At 40.7% G+C, this 25,157-nt stretch overlaps 1 protein-coding gene across 1 annotated transcript in view; it reads right to left on the bottom strand.

The window, feature by feature from the left end:
• TENM1 (teneurin transmembrane protein 1) overlaps window positions 1-25,157 on the bottom strand; it is a 161,562-nt gene that overhangs the window by 13,538 nt on the left and 122,867 nt on the right. Inside the window, exons 20-23 of the mRNA XM_009877141.1 lie at window positions 12,044-12,410; window positions 9,738-10,248; window positions 4,526-4,698; window positions 1,969-2,204 (exon numbers count right to left, since the gene is read on the bottom strand). Coding sequence (XP_009875443.1) covers window positions 1,969-2,204; window positions 4,526-4,698; window positions 9,738-10,248; window positions 12,044-12,410 — 1,287 coding nt within the window. The remainder of the gene's footprint in view (window positions 1-1,968; window positions 2,205-4,525; window positions 4,699-9,737; window positions 10,249-12,043; window positions 12,411-25,157) is intronic.

The raw sequence follows: 25,157 nt of genomic DNA, 5'->3' as shown, positions 1-25,157 counted from the left end.
GGCAGATGGTGCTAGAGCTCAGTACAGCCAAGGGAGGGGAAACCACTATAATACAGGCAGTGGGCTTGTCCTTCTGCATAGGCAGGGACAATCCATGAGCCCTGGAGATCTTGGACAGATTTACAGAAATAACAATGTGATGGCCAACTGCTGTGATGCTAGTGGACACTTTTGGAAGGAGAGAGAATGTAAAATAGCAGCACTTCAAAATCAGTCTTAAACTTCACTTTCACCTTCCATCCTCTCACTAGATGAAGGCAAAGGAGGAGGAGTACAGGAGTGGTTCTGCGCACCAACAGAGGTGGTAGGCAGGCCGATCAGCTAGCTCTGGAGAGCTTCAGCGATGCAGTATTTCAGTAAACATTTTATGCCTCCAGCCAGAAAACTATTTAATCCTGAAAAAACTGATAATTTCCTGGTTTTTTTTTTGGTTGTCCTCCCCCCTGCAATATTAAGGATCATGCAGAAGCAAGTGAAAACAAGTTAAAAGAACCTGCAATCAGTTTCAACAACAGAAAATACAAACTGTGTAATAGTAAAACTGTTCAGGATGAAGTACTTATATTAAATATAACTGTAATGAACAACTTGGCCCTGGTAATGTAAGCAGAATACAGACTACATCCTTTCCATTAAAGATTTTATCACATAAGATCCTTAAAGAAAAATATGCCATACAGTTACTTAAGCTCAAAATCACACAGAAATCAATTGATTAGGCTATGTGACCCACAGAGGACATAGTTTGGATCCTGATATCTTAGCATACATTTTCACTTTAATAATCTCAGCTGCCTCCTTCGACAGGGCTATGAGGACTCACCCTGTGATAGAGAGGAGTCAGTCAGGAGATGGGTAGGAAAAACTAAATAAGGCTTTTCCCCAGTTGCAGGATCCTAATAAAGTAACTACAGCTCTCAAGATTGGAAGATGTCCTTTTGAATGGGTATTTCATTTGAGGTAGCCAGTCTGGCCAGATCAGCCAAGGCTTGTGCTTCTGATTGATCAGTGCAATTGAAAACCAAACAGATGATACACTTATACAAATATATATAGGATCTCATAACCGAAAGACAATCCAGAGATTTTAATAATCTATATTTTCAGAGCTAACAGATGTACTTTCAGAGATCATACCTATCCAGACATGTTGCAGATAATAATGCAATATTTTTAAGGCCAAAATTCACAGTCGTACTAGAGGTGCAAGCATTTCAAGGGGTATTCACGTGAAAAACAGAACTGATTTTGTAAAAAACTTGTTCTGCAAGGTAGCATTCTCTTTGAGCCTTTGTGTTACTGAATTAAACATTGAATGTTAGCCACCTGTCACTGTAATCTGTGAAGTCCCCTCACCAATAAAAATAAACCATGGATGCAATGTTAAAATAATTCCTTATTAGATTCAAAGTGTAACTGAGGCAGAGGGAGTGAGGGGGGTTTGAAAACGTGTGGTAGAGGGCAGAATATACAGCCTGTCTGGTTACAAGGGGAAGTTCTACATCAGTCTGCTTGCAGCCAGTGCGCCAGCTGGGACACCCAAGGTGTGCCCTGTGAGACCCTCTGCCCCAGGCAGGGGCTGGCACCTGGTATTTCCCCCAGAAAAAGGAGGGTTGACAGATCTGAGAGAGGCAGAATGTGGCCCCAGCTCTGCTGCTGTGCCAGAGTAACTATGCATCGTCCTTTGCTCACAGCTTCTTCCAAAGCCATAATTAAGTTCTTAGTCAAAAAAAAAAAGAGGAAGAGAAAAAGTAATTATGTCTTGAGGTCAAGTCTCACAATCAAAATCAAACAGAGATCAAACATCCCAGGGACTGCTGGAGGAGTCTGGTTTTGAAATTCATGGCTGGGGTCCACCACTGATAAAAACTTTCCCTTGCTCTTCTTACAAAGTAGAACATTTCAACATGATTTTAATTCAGTGGCTTTCAAAGGGAACACTGCACTTTACACAAGAGGAAGCCTTACCCTTAGCCGTCTCTCAAATGTGGAGATATTGCCTTTGGTCTGCTCCCTCCTTTGCCTCCATTCAATGAGATTTGAGTTATGCTCTCCAGGAAGGGAGATATTGCACTTCCCTAAAGTGGGGCTGACAACCCCTGCTAGAATATGAGGCTCCGTGTTCAGCATGATTTCCATTCCACTGGCAAAGGTGACTCTCAGAGACCCATCTGGGCTGACCCGGTAGATATTCTGCGTGTTATCTGTCAAAAAAACAAGAACCGAAAACAGGGAACAGAGAAAAGTTCAGATACCCAGATTTACAAAGCAAATGTTAGTGCAGTAGGGCTGTGTTTGTCCCTGGGTTGCAGACAGCTGAACACACACCAGCTGCAGCGTGATTCTTGCCACCTGTAACTTCCAGGCCTTCCCATGTCTAAAGAGCTTTTCATTACATTTGGCCTGTTGGTTTCCACTGTGAAGGTTTCCTGCAGCAGGACTAGAGAGTTTTTGCTTTCAGCTTAGAAATACGTAAACCCATAGGATGGGTTTTGACCACTGATACTCTGCTGAGTTTAGCATGTTGGGATCTGCTAACAGGACAGAGTGCAGCTTGAACAACTGCAATGAGTGCCTGACGTCAAGCATGAAAGCTGTTTTCAAAACATCTAGGATGATGGCCAGTCTCCCATTCTGTCCCTTTTCCCTCTCTCACCCTACTAAAACCTCCTCCTCCTCCCCAGTAGAAGCAGGACTCTGATGTAGAGGCACAGTAGTGGTGAGCCACAAGCCTGAAACCTGGTTCAAGAGACCCCCTGGGAAGTGGCTGCTGGCAGAAAAATGAAGGGGTCAGCAACAGGGACACAGAGAGCAGCTCCAGAGGCTCAGTACCATGCTGCAAGAGGGCTGCTGAAGGCAGCTGGGATGACATAACGCAGCCTCCTCCTCCTCCCAAACAGTGCCTGAAGCACATGAAGGGCCCAGGGCAGGTCTCCACTGAAAGGATGCAAAGGCACAGAGCCACTGCGCGGTCCCTTTCTCTCACCTGAACACTGTAATTCCTCCATGTAATTCCTCCACAGAGCTGCATTTGGCCATGCTGGGGATAGCCATTGCAGGAGCTACTGTGGCTCAGCTGCCAGGGGCAACTCGATCATGAGCCTGAGCGTTTAGTGCTAAGAGACAGAGTAAAAAACTCACTCTTAAAATGCAATGGAATTCATACAAGGTAAGAGCTATGAAAAGCATTATTTTTTTTTTAAGCTGGCCCATGTAGAAGTAACTGGACCAGCTCTTGAATCATGAATATGTTGAAAATAGTTGGGTATATCAGAAAGTGAAGATAATAGGCATTATGTTAAAGGAGACTGTAGCTCAGCTGTAAGGATACTACGTGTAAGGATACTGGCGTGCTTTGTCATAGTTTCAGAGAGATAAAGTAATATGAAAATTACATTAATTCAGAACAATGACAGGTATAACAATAACTACAGCTTTTTGTTTCTAGCACTGCCCATTGTGTGTTAGCACTTTCCTGAGCTGGAATTTGGTAACATACCAGCTTGGAGGAGTTTCAGATTTAAGGACAGACACACAATCAGGCAGTCAGTAGATGATGCAGGGAGCAGATTGGGTCACTTGGACAAAGCCTAATAGGTGATACAAGAATATAATTATCTCCAGTTATTCAGTGCTGTCTCTGCAATGTAATAGTAAAGAGGAATGAGTGAGTATCTTGTGAGGTGAATTGTTCCTATTTTTTTTCTTATAGCTCAAAGGCTAAGAGGAGGAAAAGTTCTATGATTTACTCGGAGTTACAAAGCTTCTCTGTAGCAGGTCTGGAAGGAAATCAGAGAGTTATTTCCCAATACCTGCTCTCTCAAAGCCTGAACAATTCACTGACATCAAGAAAATTAGCAAGGAGAAGAAACCGCCAAATTGATTGAACTACATAAAACTAGAACTTTGGTGATGAATCTGCAAAATCTGGAGAGGGACACTGGGGCTCTTCCATCAGGCAGAGAGTCAATTCTTCTGGAGAGATATGACATTGCCAGGGAAATACCGTGGCATCTACAGGGGCTGAGTCAAAATCTCATTCCCAAGGCAGCCACCAGAGGCAGGTCATGCTTTCCTCCTTCCTACAAGCGCTGTCACCAGTACTAGCACAAAGAATTCATGGCATTGGCCAAACAAGGCATTTCAGTGCTAAAAAATCAGTGGAGCATGTCATTCTTCCAGGCAGTATTTGTCAGAATAACAAAACCCAGTGTATTACAGGTCAGTCTAAGTCCTAAATATACTGAAGCAGAAAGTACCATGTAAAGCCTGGAGACATAGGAGATTTCGATAACTAGAATCTATCCATGGGACTCTTCTAAGAGGGAAAGAATTCACTTGTGATTTGTTTCTAATTGGTACTGCAGGAGAATTTTATGTAGTACCCAGCTATTTGTACCGAAGCAAGGAAGAAACAAATGAACTAACTCTAACGTCTTTTTTTGGCAAACAATTAAGAATGCAATAATATCTAGGGTTTGAAATGTAATGATTAGGGAAGAAATAACAGAAATACTTTAATTACCTTGTTTTAAAGTATATATTGTAGAGGTAGCTGAGAAGTTTGTGGAAGTGATCACATTCTCTCTGTTTGAAGTATCAAGTTCCACTCGTGTGAGTTTTTCAACATCGCTGTGGAAACTGCTGACTTCTCCGGTCGGGAAGGTCGCATTGGTCAGATGGCCATCGGAGTCATACCTGCAAGACATGATGTTAAGGAGCCATGAAAATACATCACTATTGTTTTGTAGATACTTTTAAAGGAAAAAAAGATAAAAGGGGAAAAACTAAGAAGCTTTGTCAACGCTGTGCAATAAGGGAAAAGGTAAGAATGGGTCCATTTATTGACTCAAAATGCACGCATTCCCTACTCTGATTTCTTGCTTACTCCCTTTCTCCCTGGTGGAGGTGGCTTCTGCCAGAGGTTCCAGTGCGGCACACGGGTGGCCGGGATGTGATTGGGGAGGGTGGCCGCTGGGGGTCACTGGGCATCCAGGCAACCAACTCATCCCCAAAAAGGAGTTTTCTCACCCGGAAGTTTAAATAAAAGCAATTCTTAGATCCTGCAACACTCGCAAACTGCCTTTTGTTGCTGATGTGTGAAGCACATAATACGAATGGCAAATTTAAAGCGTAACAACAGCGATAAAATGAGATTGAAATCTGAGGTTATTAAGCTGCCTGCACGGTTTTTACTCTTGTGTTATGTTTCCCTTGGGCCTACTCAAATCAGCAGAAACTTCTCATCACAAGGAACAGCACCAGAATCTAGATCATCACATTTTAGTTCACCTAAATTTCATCAGTGCTAAAGAAATTCTTTCAGTTTAAGGTACTTTATCAGAATCGGGCCATATGATGAAAAAGTCAATAATTAATTCAAAAGCTCTGGAGTATTGTTTCTAACACGTCTTTTCAGTTCTACAGATATATTTGTTCCTTCTAATGGTTCACATGGAAAACAATGCAGAACATTGCTTGGTGCTAGATACTGTTTCATGTTAATGCCTCTCATCTTAAAATCCTTATTGATGCCAACACATTTTGATTCATCCAAGACACCTCACTGATAATGCAGATATATTTGCATGAGTAAAACCAGCTCACATTCATAAAATAGAAACCTATTTGTGCAGGTATGAAAGCATAATTAAGTTTTCATGTTTTATTAACAGTCTCCTCTCGTTGACAAAATATATCCTCGGCTGGTCTATCAACTGGCAAAGCTCTGCTGCCTCCAGTGGACCTCTTCCAGTTCACATCAGTAGACACTCTGGCTATGTCCTTCATTTTAATCTGCTGGCATAATTTCATTAGGATCTTTATTTCCTCCTAGTTAGTTGGACATCTATATGTCACATGAAGTGCTGGTGAAGAAAAAAATTGGGATTTTTTTTCTGTTCCCCTCAATTTAAAAAAGAAAAAGAGAGCAGCTTCTCCTTTCAAATGAAATGCTGGAGAATGAACTAGTAACCATCATGTGGTTTTTTGACAAATGAATTAAGCAAACATTAAATACATTATGGTATCTTCCTCTTTCACCTCCTACCGCCCTCATATATATCACGTGCCTTATTTATATTCTACCTTCATGATAAATCTGCGCAAAATGACTGGGTGCCAGGTCCAACAATTGAAATTGACCCAGACAACCACTTTTCATCATTAGAAAACTCCACAAACATTGAGTAGTTATATTTCATTTACTGCTTGATCAAACAGATACGACTGCTTGTCAGGTTGTTTGGATATGTTACTGTACCATAGAAAAATCCCCAAATCATATATTTTTATAGAGGAAATGCAGCCAGTTTATTGGAATGTACTTGTGCACAAGACTCGGGATCCATCTTCGCTAAGGATCCAGTTTTGCTGCTGACAGTGAGATACAAGAGTCCCTGTGCAGCTGAAAATAGGATAAGCTGTTACAGAAAAGCTGGCCAGACATGGTACCGAATGATAACATGACTAGAGCACATGCCGGTGGACTCTTGACTCACGTAGATGTTCCCACTGACTTCGAGGAGAACATGTAGATCATTGCCTCAGTAACGATTCCACAGCGTGATCATCTAAAGGGTTTTTTTTAAATTCAAAATTGCTCCAAGAAACCCAGCCCTCTGCGGACAGGTTCTGCCACCGTTCACATGATGAATAGTAGCACACTGGGACTCAGTTCCTGCAGAGAAATGGCCTACCCATACTAATAGTGACAGAGTCATGACATATTTCTTAATGTTAATTTGGGGCCCAGTTATGCCACTGTTAATCATGTCAGTGACCATTTAATCATGCAAATAATTGCATTGATTTTAGTACTCACATGAGGAAGTGCTCACCAATATTCAAAACGCACACTTGGGGATATAGCTTCACAATCCATTTGCATTTCTATGTGTAGCACAGTTAAGAGTTATATCATTTCAAAAGGAAAGCAGTCTAATTAATTGTTGCAGAGAGAGTTGTTTCTTGCAGGTGTTTTCTTATCCTTGATTTAATAGAGGCTCAGTGCTCCCCCTCCCCTTTTAGAGCTTTAATGATACAATATTAAAAAAATCTAGATGACTGAAAATTGTACATTAGCTATAATTTTATGCAAGAGCTCTTTCGGCACTTCCATTCCATCAGATTAGAGTAGATGGATGACAAGTACTTTTGTAGGTGGTTTTCTGCCTCTTAATAATTTTCCTCTATGAGTGAATCTGACATATAGGTAGATGTTCTGAACAGTTCATTATCTTTGCTCATATTCCCAAATGTGTGTGATACGTGTTGTTAAACAAACTCATCCCTATTTCAGCTTGATGGTGCTATGGGTTGAACTTTTCGATGTGAATGCAAATCTAGCTTAAACAGAGAAGATGATTCCAAGCAATTTGAGAGTTGCTCTTATGATAATTCTCTTAGCTCCAATAGTATGTTCATATAGGATTTGGAAGCAATTCACATCTAAGTAACCCCTTCAAAAAATCTAATTTCAAACTGAAATCGGGTGTCAGCTCAGAATGTGACCTGCTGGGAAAATAATGTCTGGTTAAAGGACAACTAAGGACCATCATGGCCCATGACCTATTTGTGGCAGGAGGTGAGCAGCACTCTTGAAAGCACATCTACGCAGCACAGAGCTGACTACAGTCATCTGCTCTTCTGACTGCAGCAAGATTGGGTGACATCCTCAGTATCAGTCATTCAGAAACCTGTAATATTTTATTAAGATGACTTAAAATATTGGACTTAACATAAATATTAATTACATGACTTGATTATTTAATTTTGCTGTTGTTTTTGTAACGCTAACAATTGTAATTCTGTTTAAATTCTACTGACTGATCTAGACTGGTAGAAGTGCCTGGTTGTGCAAAGCCTGGACAACTCAAAGCATCAGTAAAGGACAGTGCTACCTAGCCTGCAGTTAAAGCTGTGAAAGTATCAGAAAGTGTTTAATTTAGCAAAATTTCTTTGTGTTCGTCATAAGCATCATGCCAAACCTCCCATGGCATAGGTATTTCTTTGGGAAGAAATCTCTATCATGTGCAATGGAAGGCACGAATAAGCAGGTGAAGTCCTTTAAAAGATCTTGCGATGCTTGAGTCACGCTTAAACAACTTGCCAGAAGACAACAGGAACAAGCAATAACTGTGTGAAGTGGTTTACACTCAACGCCAGTGGGAAAGAGTTTTGACTGAGAAGTGCAAGACTGAATAATCTGCTCTGACATGTTTTCATGGTCAAGACCCTGCAACAAGGCATGGTGTTCAGTATTTTAAGTAGTACTACGCATGACTTGGAGCTACTGTAAAAGCTTTTTGAAAGTGTCATTGGTCCAGTGTCTGAACTGATGCCATCTTCAAATAAGGATTTAAATGAGTCACTTCTAGTGTTGAAATTATTACAAAGAAACATGTATTTTAATCAGTCAACTCTGCTTCTAAAAGGTAATGCTCAGTTCAGTGTTTAAACAGCACCAGAACCTCAGTGAGCTTTGTCTTGCTCCAAGATAATTTAAATTTGTCTCAATAGATTCTGATAATGAGAACTGAGCCAGGAAGGCCTTGTACTGTTTTCCTACATATTGTCAAAAATGGCCCTCTCTAATAGTTTATACTCATGTTCATCCTATCAATTCAGTCTCTGGCAGAATAAAAGAGGAAAGGATGGAAAACCATCCCATTGAATACAAAATCCCATACAATAGGTCGCAGCTTTCTCTGCTTTTATCCTACTTCTATTTTAAGAAAATATAATTGTAAAACCCTATAATGATGGTGACTCTACTACCTCTCCAGGTGACCTATGCAGTAATTTAATTTTCCTCAATGTGTTTTCTGTTCTTGTCTCACCTGGATGGCTTTTTCAGCTTAGTTTTTGACCATGAACTCCTATGGTCCACAGAGGGCAGGTTTTATTATCCTCCTTGAAGACTCTGAACCAGTACTGCAATGTTAACATACGATTTCCAGCCATCACTGGTGACACCCTCAAACACAGATTATAACAATTAATTATAAATAATGAGAAATCTTGATATATTGCACATCTTTTTAAATAAAAAATGAACTTTCTCTTGGGTTTTTCTCTCTCTGGGACCAGACCGGAGTGTTCTGATTCCATCTTTACCTGTCTTGTCTTGCTCTTTGTAACTCCCATCAAAGGACTCCTGAAGGTCTTGCTTATAAGGCCATTCCCACTCACCTTGTATACAGACTTTTGCTATTACAGATCCTTTCATTACTATATATTTTCTTCCCCTGCTGATAGAGATAAGTCCACTCTTGTCTTTGAATATTCCTTCCAATGAGATTCTCAGTTTCCTTTGCAATGCTTGCTTCTCTGATGAGCATGTTAATTTCCCCCTTTTTGCCTTTCTCAGGAATTTTGCAAATTCCTGCTTCATATCACAACCTGCCTCTACTTCTCTACTTACAAAAAAAATCCAGAATCATATTTTCATTTAGAGAAACAGATTCACAATAATATAATGCAAAGGACATATAATTTTGGCAGTTTCAGCTCCACTTAACGGGCACTGTGTACTGAGCTTTTACATGTGACAGGCTTTGGCACTTAAGAAATGGTAGTGTTACATTTTAAAAGCTTGTGCAATAGCACTACTTATCCTTTCTCATGCAGTGTTAGTAGCAGGGTGTCTTTTTAAATTACTAGAATAGAGTAAAAAAATTTCAACCTTCATTTAAAATAGGGCTCCTTACATCAGGCATTTAATGTCACAGACTTACTCATACACAGTTGTCCATCCATTTTCATCGCTTTTGGTTGCTAAAAGCCCTGTGTTTCCAGGATATGTCATCAGAGCCAGGTTGTAGCCTTGGGCATAGACCCTTTTCAGAACACCGTTGCTGCTTATTGTCAGCCAGTACACCTGGCCCCCTGGCACCACGACCCACAGGGGCAGCCCGCTCGTGTCTCTGCGGATGTGAACTGAATTCCCATTGCTGCTGGTGATGGTGCCGACATCCCCTTCCCCACTGTAGGTGAAATTGTAAATGTAGTCCCTGGTTATGAGGTTCAGCGTGTGGAGGTGGGTGCCGTTGATGGTGAACTGATAGAGCTCTTGGTCTGCTGGCGACGCTATCTCATACATGTTCGTGTCACTGAGGTGAGCCTTGTTTCGGCTGACAGCACGGATGCGAACGTTGCCAAGGTCTGCTACGTACAGTGTGTCATCAGGAGAGACAGCTAGGGAAGAAGGTGCTTTCAGCTTTGCATCTTTGGCATATCCACCATCACCTGGAGGAGAAATGGGGATTTCAGTAATCCATAATGGCCATATTTAAGCTGACCCCCTAAGCCTGACACACTGCTTCTCCTCAGTAGTGGAGACTTCTTGTAACCAATTAAATCCCTATTATCTATGGTTGGTGAAATTCTAGATTAGTCTCAAACTAAGTGAAGACAAAGAAGAATATAAATTATTTAATTTACAACATTTTTGCTATGGCCAAAACCCTGCTGCTCAGTAAAGATCTAATGGCAGAATTGTGAAAGAAAACAATGTGACACCTGAAGTTTTATTCCCTACTTTTTGTCGGTTAGCATGTAGTTAAAATAGAATCACATTAAAAACAAAACAAAGAGAAAATAAACCCCAGTAATTCAGCTCAAATGACACTGAAGGAAAGATTAGTTTATATTTATTAAAAACTAAACACTACAGGAAAACAAACCAAGAACTAAAAGCACCTTATGAAAGCACCTCTTCCAACATCACTTGATAATTTACTTGGTTTGTATATTTTAAGGTTTGGGGAGGATATATGCATTATAAAGGGCTGCATATGCATATCAAAACGACTTTACATAGCAGTATTTTCTGCAACTAGAAAGAAATCATATTAAACCTCACTCATAGAGAAAAACACAAGCTTAGATTATCATTACAATGCTGAGTCAGGAACCTACCTTCTCTGGAAGACCATTCACATTTTTTTCCTCTACATTCTTGATATACTTATTGTCTTCTTGTCAGTATTGTCAGTTATTAACCTTTTACTTGAAATGAGAGGCTTAAGAATTATGATGACATTATGGAGCTGAACACAGTGGTTCTTAGAGATGATAAGATGACAACGTCCTGCACACCTTTGTATATGGGAATGTTGTCCTTTGCCCCATGATGAAACATGGTTTTGTGGAAAGAAAAAAGCAACCCACAGTTTGTTTTGGTGCATGCAGGGGAAAGGAGCTGTGCTGCTGAGAATGTCTAGTGGTGCAGTGTCGGTCTGGCACTGGCTGTTTTAGTTTAAAACACAAAGAAAAATTTCAAACATTGTGTGTTTGCATCATTTTGCTGGTTGTGCAGCATGATACAAGCAATAAGAAAACATAAGCTAGTGTTCACTTGATGTGCAACACCTTGGTACTCTTCTTGGCAAGAAGGGCTGCCTGCATCTGCATTGGGGCTGGTACCACCTTCATCATGGGCAAACTTTGCCAACCCAGAAAGGCAGATGTGGAGCTGATTTTAAACAGTGTGTGATCTCCGTATCAAAAAATGAAAAGGTAAGACCATCTTGAGATTCCTCCAGTGCCAGCTGGAAGACTCACAACTACCTGAAAGGAGGTCATAGTGAGGTGGTTGTCTGTCTCTTCTCCCATGCAAAACGTAATAGGACAAGAGGAAATGGCCTCAAGTTGTGCCAGGGCAGTTTTAGACTGGATATGAGGAAAACATTCTTCACCAGAAGGGCTATTAAACATTGGAACAGGCTGCAAAGAGAAGTGGTTGGGTCACAATCCCCAGAGGAATTTAAAAGACATGTAGATGTGTTGCTTGGTGACATTGTTTAGTGGTGGACCTGGCATCACTAGTTTAACAGTTGGACTCAATAATCCTAAAGGTCTTCTCCAACCTAAACGATTCTACGACTCCTATGATTAAATCTACAAAATGTTGCTGATAAGGTTTTTGACTTTCCAAGGAAACTGAATCATTGCTTGTCTCTCCTTCCCCTTGTTGCTTTGCTAATCTGCAGCTGTTCCTTGGAATCAGACAAGAGACAGGAAATAACTAACATCTCCTTACCTGAAAAACAGTCACAATTAGGATCAATCTTGCAGTCACAATCTGACGGGGCTCCAGCAATTATAGACATCTCACCGTTGGTTGTGACCTGTTGTATACGGTTGATCTTTCTTTCATCTGTCTCTGCAATGTAGAGTATGCCGCTGTGAGACACGGCGATGGCCCTGGCCGACTCCAGGGTGGAATGGATGGCCACCTTGCTGACGATGAAGTGGTCCATGCCCGGCACCTGGCAGTGAATGGGGCGCCCGGCAATAATTCGCACACGCCTGTTCTCAGAGATCTGCAGGACAATGTTGTTGTCCAGGACGTAGAGTGAATTGTCCAGAGGGTTCACTGTGAGGTCTGTAGGCCACTCTAACCGCACCTGGGAAAGAAATAAAAACCAAATAAGGGGAAGGCAGGAAAAAAAAAAAAAGAAAAAAAGAATGATTAAGACAGTAATGCAGTTTCATTCAACTATCTCTGATCACCATGTCAACGCTGTGGATTCACCCAGCATTGCTACTCTAGTGTGTATCTTTAATTGGGTTAGGCAGAAGAAGGTTCAACAAACATACTTGTTTCTGAGGTCCAGCTCCAGTGTGGAACAAAACTTGATTTGAAAGGAATTTAGCACTCTCTGAGACATATTTGCACAAGTCCATTAAGGTGGGAACTTAATTATACCTATGCAGTCATGCAAGTAAGACCACACACTTTATGTCATGCAACACCAGCCAGAAAATTTTCCAGTTCTGAATGTTATCGTTTCAAGGTTGCAGTCAACACTGGCAGATTGGAAAACAGTTACAGGTTGTCAATGTCCTAACACTTTAATTTACTCTTAGTACAAAAAGAAAATTATATACTAGAAGAGTACGACACATTTCCACAATTTACTAAGCAAGAAATTTTATAAGACTTACATGCCATAAGTTCATTAATTCTTTGTAACGTAATAACACATGAATATATCATACTTCATATGATACAGTAGCCAAGCCATAATTATTTATAATGATTTTCCTTTGTGAATTCTGGATTTCAGTCATGGATTAAGTAAATTCTTCATACTTAAGGTTAGCTTTTTGCCTTTTTCCGTGGAGGTGAGAGTGCCAACTAAGCAGTTTCCAAACTGCATTGGAGGAAATACTGAAAGAATGACTTCACTTATCTGACACCTGTTGCATCAGGATCCGGAAGAATTAAACATGCTCCTAATTAAAGGTGGGGCTGCCTGTCAACCCTGAAGACAATCAGTATGTAGGCTGCTGGTTGCAGCATGTACTGGCCACAGGTTCAAACTCCTCCTGTTGAGAAGGCTCAATAGGCAGTGCAGGATTGCTGAACTGGGAAACAACAACAGAATAGTCTGGTCCCTCTCACCAGCTAATGGCCAGTGGAGAATTTGGACTGCAGCAAATGTCTATGGAAAGGTCAGAGAACAACTGAGCCACCAAGATTGCAAGACAGCCTATTTCTGTCTGTCTCGGGATGCTTTGCTTGTTATCTTTTGTAAAGAGATTTGTTATCTTTTGTAAAGAGATAGTTGCTTTTATCTGAGTGGAACTTTTTCTGGACTAAATATTTCAACCATCACAAGAGAATAAGTGTCAGGCTACAATGAAATGCTTTTATATGCTTTCTACGTCTCAGAAGCTTCTATTATTTCATTTACTGATTTAGTTGCTGTTTTTGCTCATTTTTCCTCTGTGCTAATTAAAAGATCTATGAATGCAGAGACTGCAGATGCTCATACAATGCTCAGCAGTGAGGAATACCATATGGTGGAGAGTGTGGCCATCACAAGCCACCTGCTCGCCTGGGGTCAGCTCAGGAACGAGGCTGGAGGCCAAGTCTCTTGCCCTTCCTCAGGCATCAGTATTTCTTGACTAATCTCATCTTGAGAAGTATATTTCTGGTTTGATAATTGATGTTTTAATAAAGTGGGGGTATTGTGGCTACCATGTCTCATCCTGTGTGGTCACATGGTGCAACCACACAATTACAAGGCTCATGGAGTAATCGAACTCCTCCTTGCGCCCAGTCCATTTTAATAGACAGCATAATAACTGGCATTAAGACTAATGCTGTTGGGTTCAAGATCTCTTCTGAACCAGGTGGCAGAATCCTTCCAAATGATGATAAATGTGGTGAAACAGTTGGAAACAGATTTCTCCCATAAAAATGCTGATTTCTGTGCGTGTGTGAGACTGCCCAGATTCCACCTGCTGTGCTAGGGCTGGTTTGCACACTACTGTTAGTTCACGCTGCAGCTGAGAGTTCGCTGGGACACCAAATAAAACTCTTTAGTTAGCATAAAAATCTCTACAAGGCTATCTTCAGGGAACTTGGAGGAAAACATATTTGTAATGTACCTTTAATGCAGAACATTTGATTGCTCTATCAAAGTAAAAGGATTATTTTTAATGAGAATCAGACACCTTCAGCTTTAACAGCCTGCTCCACAGATCACTCTGCTGTAAAAATGAGTTTTGATTAACCATAACTAAATTATGAGTGATAAAAACTTTGGGCTGAAACTATCTATGTTTTCCACATGACTCTGCATAGCACCTGCCATGACTCAATAGCTGGGTTTTCTTCATGAACCAGCCACACTGCCTTTGCACAGTGAATAATTTGAGTTCCTCCCACTGTGAAGGTATGCCTGGTGTCTTGCAGATAAACAGGGACTGGCTGATTTGAGGCTGATTTAGTTTATTGAGATAGAATAAACTTTTATGCAGTTGTCCATTTCACTTGCAGCAATGTGCCTAAAGCTTAGTCTTAACAGCTGTTAACTGCAAGCACATTTGCTTTCCTACTTGATCACATCTGCAATTCCAGCAGCATTATGGTAAAAATAAATAATATTTTAATTGGCAACATCTAAACAATTTTGGTTACTCTACCAGAACCATTGCTTAGCTCTCTACTTGCAAAGCTAACAGAAGTTATGGCTGCAGCTTCTCTTTCCTGGGTTTAAAGCAGTCATGGATGCATTAATGGCTTAATCCCAGGTGAGGTATTAAAGCTGGCATGTACCTGTCTGGAGATTGCAGCATAGATCCCAGCTGCTGCTCACTGCAAGCTTGTGCTAGTGCAGCTGAAAGGGGCAAAAAAGGTGAAATGGGCCAATTAAAATCAAAGGTACATACAAAGAGAAACCCCTGAGCATTCCTAATCTGAAGAAGAATTTCACAGATTTAGAGAATATCTGCACTGTTGTCAGGATGAGGCTTCATGGCATCTTACACTGGTGTAACTGGGGATGCTGCAGTCCCAGCCCATTCCTTTTCCCAGTGCAGCCCCCTGCAGCCAGACCAGTGTTTATGTGCTTCAACAGAGAGCAGGTTTGGGAAAGTTTGCTGGCTAAAAACTAATCACCTAAATCATTAAGATGAAGTGTAACTACACCCTGGGGTTCACTCTTATCATGAAAAGTTGTTGGTTGTCTCCTTTCTTTTAAATTAAGCTGCTCTCCGGCAGGTTTCTGTGACCAAACCATCAGTTGAGCTTCGTTCAAAGCCAATAAACATTACAGCGAATCACTTCAATTCTCATCTGATATGACTGAGCCTATTAAAAAGTTTTTCCAGACAAAACCTCAGCTAGGATTAGAATTTTAAATCAGTTAATATACTTTTTAATTTGAAGCATACTTCACAAGTCCCTGTAGAAGGCCCTCTCCCATGTATATCTTTTTTTCTTATAGCTCAAAACTGGGCCAATTGCAAGTGTTTTTTCTTACATTTAATGTGTTCTTTTTTATGGAGCAATGTATAGAAGTGACATTGCCGATAAGCTCATGATAAACAGAGACAAGGTTTGTTTAGGAGCAGTCAGTACCTCACATCCTTCAAAATCTAAAATTTTCAGGTGCCAGTTCTGGTCTGGTTCATGGGAGACTGAGTATATGCAACAGAAAACTCTGCCAAAACAAGTGAACCTTTGAGCAAGGAGACCTTTTGCATGTAAGTATTAACATGTCAGCTTTTCTGGGAATTCAGCATTTAACTGTCAACATAACGGCTCCAGCTATATCTAACAATCAATCCCGGGTTTGAAAAGTGCAAAATTAAGACCTACTGATCTGGCTTTCTAATACATTTTTTCATGTCAAGTGTTCTGGAAAGCACAAAGTGCACTAAGGTGGCTTCAGTTTAAACGAATTTTCACTGGGAGATCTACATTTAGGCAGTTAAATAGCTCTCAGACTCAAATGATATGTTTTGTGTTTGTTTCTTTCTTGCAAAATATACATTTGCTTGTATAACTACCTATCCACTTACCTATCTGTTTTTGAAATATTTAAATATTTTTTGCCACAGCAAAGCTTTACAACTACCTAAATAACGTTTTTTGCAAAGCAGCACTGATAGAGCCTGCACTCATATATTTCTTAAACGTACATGCCTGCACATGTACACGCATTTAAGTGTTTGTTGAGGAAGAATACTGTTTCACTTTTTGTTTTGATCATATGGCTAAAACTTTCTGCACATTTTGCATGACATTTCATGGCTGTGGCGTTTCTGGTACTATTTTAAACAAATCAGATGAAACAAGTTCTACCGTTCATAGCAAAGTAAGAAAAGTAAAGAGGGAAAAATTTATCCTTGTCTGCAGATGACAGTTTGAAGAGCTTCACTGCTTGGTTGCAGAGGTAAATTTCACTGGGATAATTTTCATTTATCATGGATTAAAAGAAGCCACATAAATCCCTAAAAAGGCTTCACCATTGCTTTGATTTCTTGCCATGAATTGCTGTGTATTTTGATTCAATTTCACGCAGTAGCATGAAATTCATGCCAAAATTTTTCTGATAGTCCTGACTGATGGATTACTTCCTATCTGTACTGCTCAGCTTCAAGCACTTCTGTTTATGCTACCTGCGCCTTTATTCAGCTCTATGATACGTATTTGCACACCTGATAGTGGCCTCTTCCATATTTCCTTTTGCTGCTAACTTCCTCTTTTCGTCTCCTTTTATTTATACTCACTTCAGCTGCTGTTTGCAGGCCAAACACTTTTACTCACTGCAAGGTCCTTTCTAGATAGCAATTTCTCTCTCCCTGCTCAAACCCTTCCTCCTTCTGCCTTCTGGTAGAGAAATGGCTTCAAGGAAGGACCCACCTAGAGAATCCATTACGAGTAAGTGTATGGTTTACAAGGCTGAAGGAGACTGGTTCTGCTTCCCTGAACTTTTTACGGGATGTCTCACTACATATAATTCTCTCTGTTTTCTCACACCTGACAACCATGCATATTTTTTCATCATTTTCTGGCATTTTGCTCTCACTTCTGGGCTCTTTCTTTCATTGACACTGACACTGTCAGCTCCACTCAGCCGTGCAGCTTCTGTCTCAGCAGCACACAGCGACAAAATCCAGCTCCTGCGGTCTGACACTGGGGAACCCTTCCCCACAGCAGGATCACAGCCTCCTCCTGCGCTGGAGGAGCCTTTGTTTCTTGTGCTCCTGATGCTGCATATTACAAAACGCAGAATTATACGGTTCAGCTTTAGCAATCCCTGCTCCAAACTTCACAAATGTTGTGCTCTCTGCATTCATTGTTCCCCAGTGAAAAAGCCAAATAAATGGGTTTTGTAGACTTAATGGCTGCTGCTTTCTACCTTGAGCTGGGAAGGCAGCTGTGGCACATTTACAAATGCAGCTCATAGGTCTGAGGCCACCAGTTTTCTGGGATCATGGCTCAGGTAGTGTCCCCACCAGCCTGCCTTTGCCATCAATTATTTCCAGCGGATGAGGGACCCAGCACAGGAATGTGAAGGCAAGGCCCCACTTCAACAGTTTTCACTGCTCATCTTCGCTTCACTTGCCTCAAGATTCACTGTGCTCTTTTTCAAGCTCTGTTCATGTTTCATAATTTCTTTTTTTATTATTTTTTTCTGCTTCACAACTTCAAAGACCGCATCTTGGGTCTACTAAATCGATAGGAAAAGGTGATTTCTATGGGGACGAGTTTCACACCATCTTTATTTAATAATAGAGGGAATATTATCCAGAATCACATAAGCACATTGACTATGAAAATCAGAGGGACTCAGATTGCTAAGCCATTTAAGTCTGTTAAACATGGTACCCATGGTTTTTACAGGCTATGAAAGAAATACTTTGTTAAATGTCCAGAAGGAATTTAAAGTATCTCCAGCAGACTGGTACCTCCAAGATGAGGAATCTTAGAGTCTTGGATTAAAATATCTCAAAACAGACTATGAATTTGAATCTAACCCAAACGTGTCTGAAGTGGCAAGAGGTGTCCTCCAAACATTGTTGCAGTTTATCTGTATGGCCAAAAGGAGGGCACAGGACCAGGTGGAACTCCAGCTATCAACAGGGGGATTTCCAGCTTGCCTCACTTTCTAACTTGGATTTCCAGTTCCTGGTGCTTGTCAGATGAGACTGCACAAAGTAAGGCTGCATAAATCTTAATAAATCTCTCACTATTTTTGGGCTCATCTTTCCACTTTGGGCTCAGGAGTTCTGGACACAGAAAGCCAGCATGCTGCCAGTGCAGAAAAGGCGCAAGGAAGAACTCGAAAAGCTTTAATTGAGACAGTAATTAAGAGCTGTCTGAGAACAGTGAGAGACTGTGGCTAGTACGTTTGGATGTCTTTTGCTTCCAAAAACTACTGAGGGTTATAAGAGCATCTGGCTGGAAAACAGAAGAGAGGATATATAGAAATAAAATTTTCAAAACTGAAAAAAAAATGAAGAAAGTGAAAGCCCTGCCTTTGAGCACCACCAGTCACCGTGAGTATACCACCCAAATACTCTGCCCTGAATCCTGAGTCAAACTCGGAATGAAAATGAAGATTTAATAGTTGAAATTAAAACTTCCTACAGGTATGTGCCCAGAAAACTGCCTCTCCAGGACCATACTCTCTGACAACAGCATTGCTCTTCAGGGCATTGCTCTTTGGACCCCAGGGCTGGGCAGAGAGGGAGACCAGGGGAAGCAAAGGTCGAGGTTTCCAGCTGCCTCCTCAGAAGGATCAGGGCTGCAAAACACAGTCCTGCAAGGATCAGAACAAATGCTAGCTCCACAGCTTTCATAAGAAAATGCAAATTCACTTTTGTGGTTTAAAGCTTTCCCTTAAGAGTTTACACTATTAAACTCACAAACACAACTTCTGCAAGTGAAAGAAAGATAGGAAAACAGATATTTTGCAATTCATGTTTATAGCAGGGCCATACTACCATCTACGGCAAATTCCTACAATGACACGCAATTCAATAGCAATAGCTTTTTTAAATCCATTATAAGAGTGAACTAATCCTTTACTAAACTGTAACAGAGATTAAAGTAAAACAACTATAGAAAAAAATCAATTTTTATCTTTAAATTATATGTATTTTTTCACACAGATATAAAAAAATCTAGGCAGAAAAAGCAACCGAAGCAATGTGAGCCCTTTTACAGACATTAGCACCAGGATTACTTGTTATCATGACATGACTTTCTGCAACTAACTTTTCAAAAGTATTTACACAATAGAAACTTCAAGTGAGCAAAATGAATGCAATCTAACTAGCTGTCATGCTGGACTGAAAGCAAACACATACAGCTGTTAGACTTCAAATAGCTAATAAAAAAAAAAAGGCAGCTTGCATTTTGCAGAACAAGCAAGACAACTGCATTTCATGCTGCAATCCTTCTATGTGAGTATTTACATTGATTAGATAATTGCAAGAAAACACAATGGAGACTGTTGAACTCTAGTCTGAGACCGTAAGCAGGCACTCTGCTTTAAAAGTCTGTCAGCTAAGGGCACTGGTTACTGCTGTGATGCATATTTGGATACGCATTAACAGATTGTGCTAGAAAAGCTTACTAGGATAAAGTTTAGGATAACGCATTTTCAAGCAAAATTCTAGAAATACCCTTCAACTAAATAATGTATCTCAAGTCTAGGATGGATTCAGCTTGGATGTAAAAGGAGAGCCACTCTATTTTCTTGCCTTCTAAGAAGGCTCTAGACTAGATTTTAAAAGGGCACATTGACAACAGGTACCCAATAAGATAGATAAATACAGGTTTTGATTTTCAGTAGCTGAGCTCTAGATCTAGAAGGGCATAGAAAGGCTTCAGACCTAGCCGGGCTCAGGAAGGCTCTGCAGAGCCTCTTGCCAAACAAAAAGAAGAAAAGGGATGGGGCATGGGGACTTGCAGAAGACCCTAGAAGGGGTCCCTGGAAAATTCTGTTTTCAGAAAGGGCCATAGGGGCACTGGATCTAGGAAAGCAAGCCAAGCTAGAAGGGGCTGCAAGGGAAGTGCTAGGTAGGTTCTGAGAAAAAAGTCTAAAAGGCTGACAAACCACCTCAGAAAAAAAGATCTAGTGAGTCTCTGGACATGCTCCAGAAGATAGGCATGCCCCTCATCCCAAGCTCTAGATCTAGAAAGGCCCAGATCTACAAAGGGACTACATTTCTTCAGAAAGGCTTTTGACATCTCTAGCAAAATTCTAAATCTCTGGATCTCAGGCTCTTAGCAATTTCTAGAAGTAGAAAGCAACAGAATCTCCAGACAGTGCTAGGTCTAGAAATGTCCTTTTAAAACATCTCTTCTTTATCCTTTCAAACCAAATCCAAAAAGACTGAAGCAAATAGCATCAGTTATAAATCCTTCTGGCTGATTGGGAGCATAAAAAAAAAAAAATCATTTCACAATGAAATTAGTTCCTTAATACTCGGCTACTTATAACAAGTTCAACTATTTGACCTCTCCTGATTCCCCAAATTTTTGACATAGCTTTCAATAAGCCACCAAGCACACTTAGTAGTTCATGGCAGCAATAGCAAAATCTACATTGGTTTTTTTTGTCACTGTTGATATGGACACAGAAATATAACTCTAAACTGGAAAGAAAAATAGAAGAAAAAAGAAATACATATGGATGGAGGACCTAAAGGGTTTTCCATCATATCATGACTTTCCCCCGTTCTCACCAGAGACAGCTACATGCTGTTCAGTTTCCTATTTTGCTTTGAGCAGTTGATTGAATGGCTACTGAGTGATGTTCAGACATTCACGATTTTTCCTTCAATGTGACCTACATTGCTAAACTTCATAAATTTATTCTCCAAGGCAGTGTATCATTTTGCACACCATACCCATCCCAAAGGAACCTATCGGCAGGAGATGAGGCCCAGTTTGTAAAAGCTGAATGTCCTTCAGACATTTTTAGCAAACTTGTTTGTAAATGCGAATGTTATTGTCAGAATAACATACTGCATAAAACGGTGCTCTCTATCATTCTGTTTGCATCTCTCTGTGGCCTAAACTCCATAATGCACAGCTATAACTGCAACCTCCATAAGGCACACTACAAATGGATGCAACAAATTTCTCTCTTGACATTTGCATTTTTTCCCTTCTACTGACACAGGGTGGGTTGTTTTTTTTTGTTTGTTTGTTTTTTTCCCTTGGCACAAATAAGGGTAGAAAAGACGTGGAAGCAAACATAGGATCCTGAAGAGGAGCAATCGGGCACTCCTGTCTGTCCCTGGCTGCAGCTCCTGCCAGGTTACTTTCTGTGATTACCACAGGTTACTTTTGTTTGACTTGAACAGCTTGTAAACATAACTCAGGGCAAACCTAGTCCTAACAACACTGGAGATAGTACTAATATCTCCAAAGCCTCAATTCTTGGTACTAAAACCTTTTCAGTCTTTGTTTACAACCAGCTTTGAGATCCCAAGAAGTAACCAGAGAGCAAGAGAACAAAACCCTCTAGAGTTTTCTCCTGCCGACGTGCTTCAAAGTCCTGCCCTTGGTAAGCCAGTGTTTTGACAGGATCTGCAGACTTTCAGGTTCCTCTTAGCGCCTGGAGCAATTTGCAGCCAGAAGTATCGCTGCGCTGGCTTTTTGACTCCCCCTTCCCCTGGATGTTGTGGTGCAATGCTTTTGGGCATGCAATCATACCCACTCTTTCTTTCATCATTTTCAAATGCAGCAGCTTACAGCAGTGTAAAATTTCAATGACCTGATGATACAATTAAATACCTATATTGTTTTTTTCACTTACACTGGCTTTATAGCTCTATTTCTGTAAGCTTTCTCCTGACCTGTGCTGTTACGGAGACAAATCAAGAGTCCAAAGACCTCACTCCTCTGAGATGTAGGACAATCTTCCTCTGACCAAGTCAATGACACAATTTCTATTCCAGTAGTGTGTGACATCTCTGCAGGACAGTCACCACCACCTCTGGGGATTGCTGCCCTCAAAACTGCCCTCTACTCAAAGTCGGGACTTGTGCCATTTTGTCTTCCTGCTGTTGATGCTGTGCAACATTTCCAAATGCCCAACCCAGGGCAATCTGAAAGGCTTGGAATAGAGGCAGGAAAGAGAGCTCCACGTAAGGCTCAAATATTATTGTTCCTCAATTCATAACACACAAAATGTGTTACACCTGTGTGAGGTCCTTTAGCCCACAGATGTGTGGAGGAGGAGAGTGAGAGACACACAATACCAGCCCTGACAATATATAAAAAAAGGCAAATGTAGGAGTTGCCTACATCAAAGCAGGTATTTCTTAAATTACAGGAAAGCCTTATTACTAGTGGATGTGGATGAACAACTGGATTGAAGGAAAAAGCAGGGCATTGTCTGCTTGGCCTGCCTCTGCATGCTCCCATAAACATGTGTTTCCTCCTCATCAGATCTTGGGGCTGGCTTGGCCTCCATGTATGGAAACAGCTTTCACTATCTGATTAGTTACGTGAGTTCTGCAGTATATGTGTAACTCACATATACATAGATGCACATAGACTTAATTCTATATGCATATATAGGTATATAATGTGTATTTATAGTCTTCATAGAATCATAGAATGGCCTAAGCTGGAAGGGACCTTAGAGATCATTTTAATCCAGCCTCCCTGTCGCCAGGGACACCACCTCTCGACTAGATCAGGCAACACATGGGGACCGAACAGGAATCGAACCCATGACCTTAGCGTTGTTAGCACCATGCTCAACTGACTGAGCTAACTGGCCCCCTTCATGCATACATTTTGTCTACCATGTCTCCTCAAGAGATGACAAAAGTAAGGTGTAGTAACTGATATATCTCAACTCATTGCAGACTAGCACCAGCCTGGCAAAGCTGCACTAAACCTTTTCAGTGGGGTAATGCAGCACAACAGATACAAGGCCTCTGCCACAAATAACTCATCAGCTAGACTCCACTGTACTGACACTATGTTTAAGTGAGAAAAGTAATCAAAGGCTACTTGCGCATAAGGGATAAAAAATAAAGCAATCAGATAAGATGGTTGCTTGGTTGCTCTCAAAATGAGTCAGGCTTTTCAGCTGGGAACCCATGCCCTGCAGAGCTAAATGGGGATCAGACATCTGAGGAGCTTGGAAGAGTGCGACGGTCTTGGCCATGCAAGGACATGGGGTGAGCTAGAGGAAGTCTGGGATGATGACACAGCTTGGATGAGTAGGAATTGCTGGGTGCGTACGTATGGGGGCTTTCCGCACATGCAGGCAGCGTCTGGTGAACCTGGAAGTTTCTCTTAGTCGGGAAGGTGAACCTGGGAGTGCCTAGACTCAGGGCTGAGACTTCTTGCCAGCTAGCCAATTTTTAAAGAAGTTATATAAGTTTTGCAATTTCTCATTAGAAGAAACAAATGATTAAAACCCGAGTTTAAATCTGTCTCTGTATAACAACAAGGAAGAGAAAAGTCATGAGCAGAGAGGTCTGTCAGGTCTCCTTCACTTGACTGTCAAGTGTCCAACACTCCTGCCTCACCAGTCAAAGAAAAGGAGGCAATTGCTGGAAGAGTTGATTAAAATATACATAGTCTTACTCAGTAGTAATGCATTATTTATGGCAGATAATTGAAATAAACTGCAGTTTTGCTGGTGACCAATACAAAAGTAGTACTTAGGCTTTAAGGAAGAAATTGCAGTGTGACTTCACCACACACTATCTTGCTTCTATGACTAATATTTTAAATTCAGTGTTAGAATAATTTGGTTAGAATATAAATTAGCTGTGATGAAACCCCCCTGCTTTCTATTTGATATTCTAAAAATCACATTATACACCTACAAGTTTGATTCATGAGCTCTCACAGATTTTTTTTCCACCTGAGGTCCTAATCCTATGAGCCTCTTTTCTCTCAGTTCCTGCTAAAGAGAGGCTACTTAACCTCTCCTCTACCCCTGGGAAAAGATTATTTTATCTTCTACCTGAAAATCCTTTTTTAAAAAGGCTTTCAGCTGGTTTTGATTCCATGTATGGCTTCTAGTGACTGCTTGTTCCTGCATATGCTATTATGACTGGAATTATTTTGTATAGGCTTATGGTTTCCAAAGACTAACAATTAATTAATGGGATGCGTGTGCATGTGTGTCATTTTGAAAAGGTTTGAAAATGTCTGGGTAAAAGGTCTGTCCACTACCTGTCTTGGTCTATTTTTCTGAAGCACATACAATCTCTTAGGATACAGTTTTTCCTTCCTACACACTCACCACTAACTCCAATTAAGCTTGGAAAAGCTCCCAGGGAGAAGCCCTGGTTCCACTAGAGTCAGTGGTAAAACAGTTGCTGATTTTGCTGGAGCCACAGCTTCCACCCGAGTTAACTTCCCTAGTACTCCAGCAAAGCTAGAGAACAACGAACATGAAATTAAGAGCAGAGTAAAAAGAAACAGAGAATGACATGACTTTGGAAAACAATAATTTTTCTGGGCTCCTTTATGCAGCAAAAATTAGAAAAAAGCTCTTAAAGTTTTCTGTATGAGAACACCATAAATAAAAATTCAAGGGCCATTTATAGGTCATTTCTCCTTTGTGTGCTTTTTGTTCAGCAATTTCATGCAAACACATAAAGCATATTTCTGCTAAGCACTGAAAAACACAGTTCAGAGATTTGGAATATTTGTGATGCATTAATTACACATAACTAGAACAGTATACCAAAAGTTCACACAGGTAGAGGACTAAAAGCAAATCAAGAGCAGGGATAGATTTGCAATACTTTGCTATAGTGGAAAAAAGTTGTTCCTTTTTGATAGCATGCAGCTTTCCAATACAATTAGAATATTAAGCATCTAGTGTTAAAAGAAGCCAATTAGAAAGAGTTTTGTGCTT

The sequence above is a fragment of the Apaloderma vittatum genome, unplaced genomic scaffold (genome assembly GCF_000703405.1).
Source record: "Apaloderma vittatum isolate BGI_N311 unplaced genomic scaffold, ASM70340v1 scaffold7339, whole genome shotgun sequence".
Taxonomy (NCBI): Eukaryota; Metazoa; Chordata; class Aves; order Trogoniformes; family Trogonidae; genus Apaloderma; species Apaloderma vittatum.
Note: the sequence above shows the minus strand (reverse complement) of the source record. Positions and strands in the feature narration are given on the sequence as shown.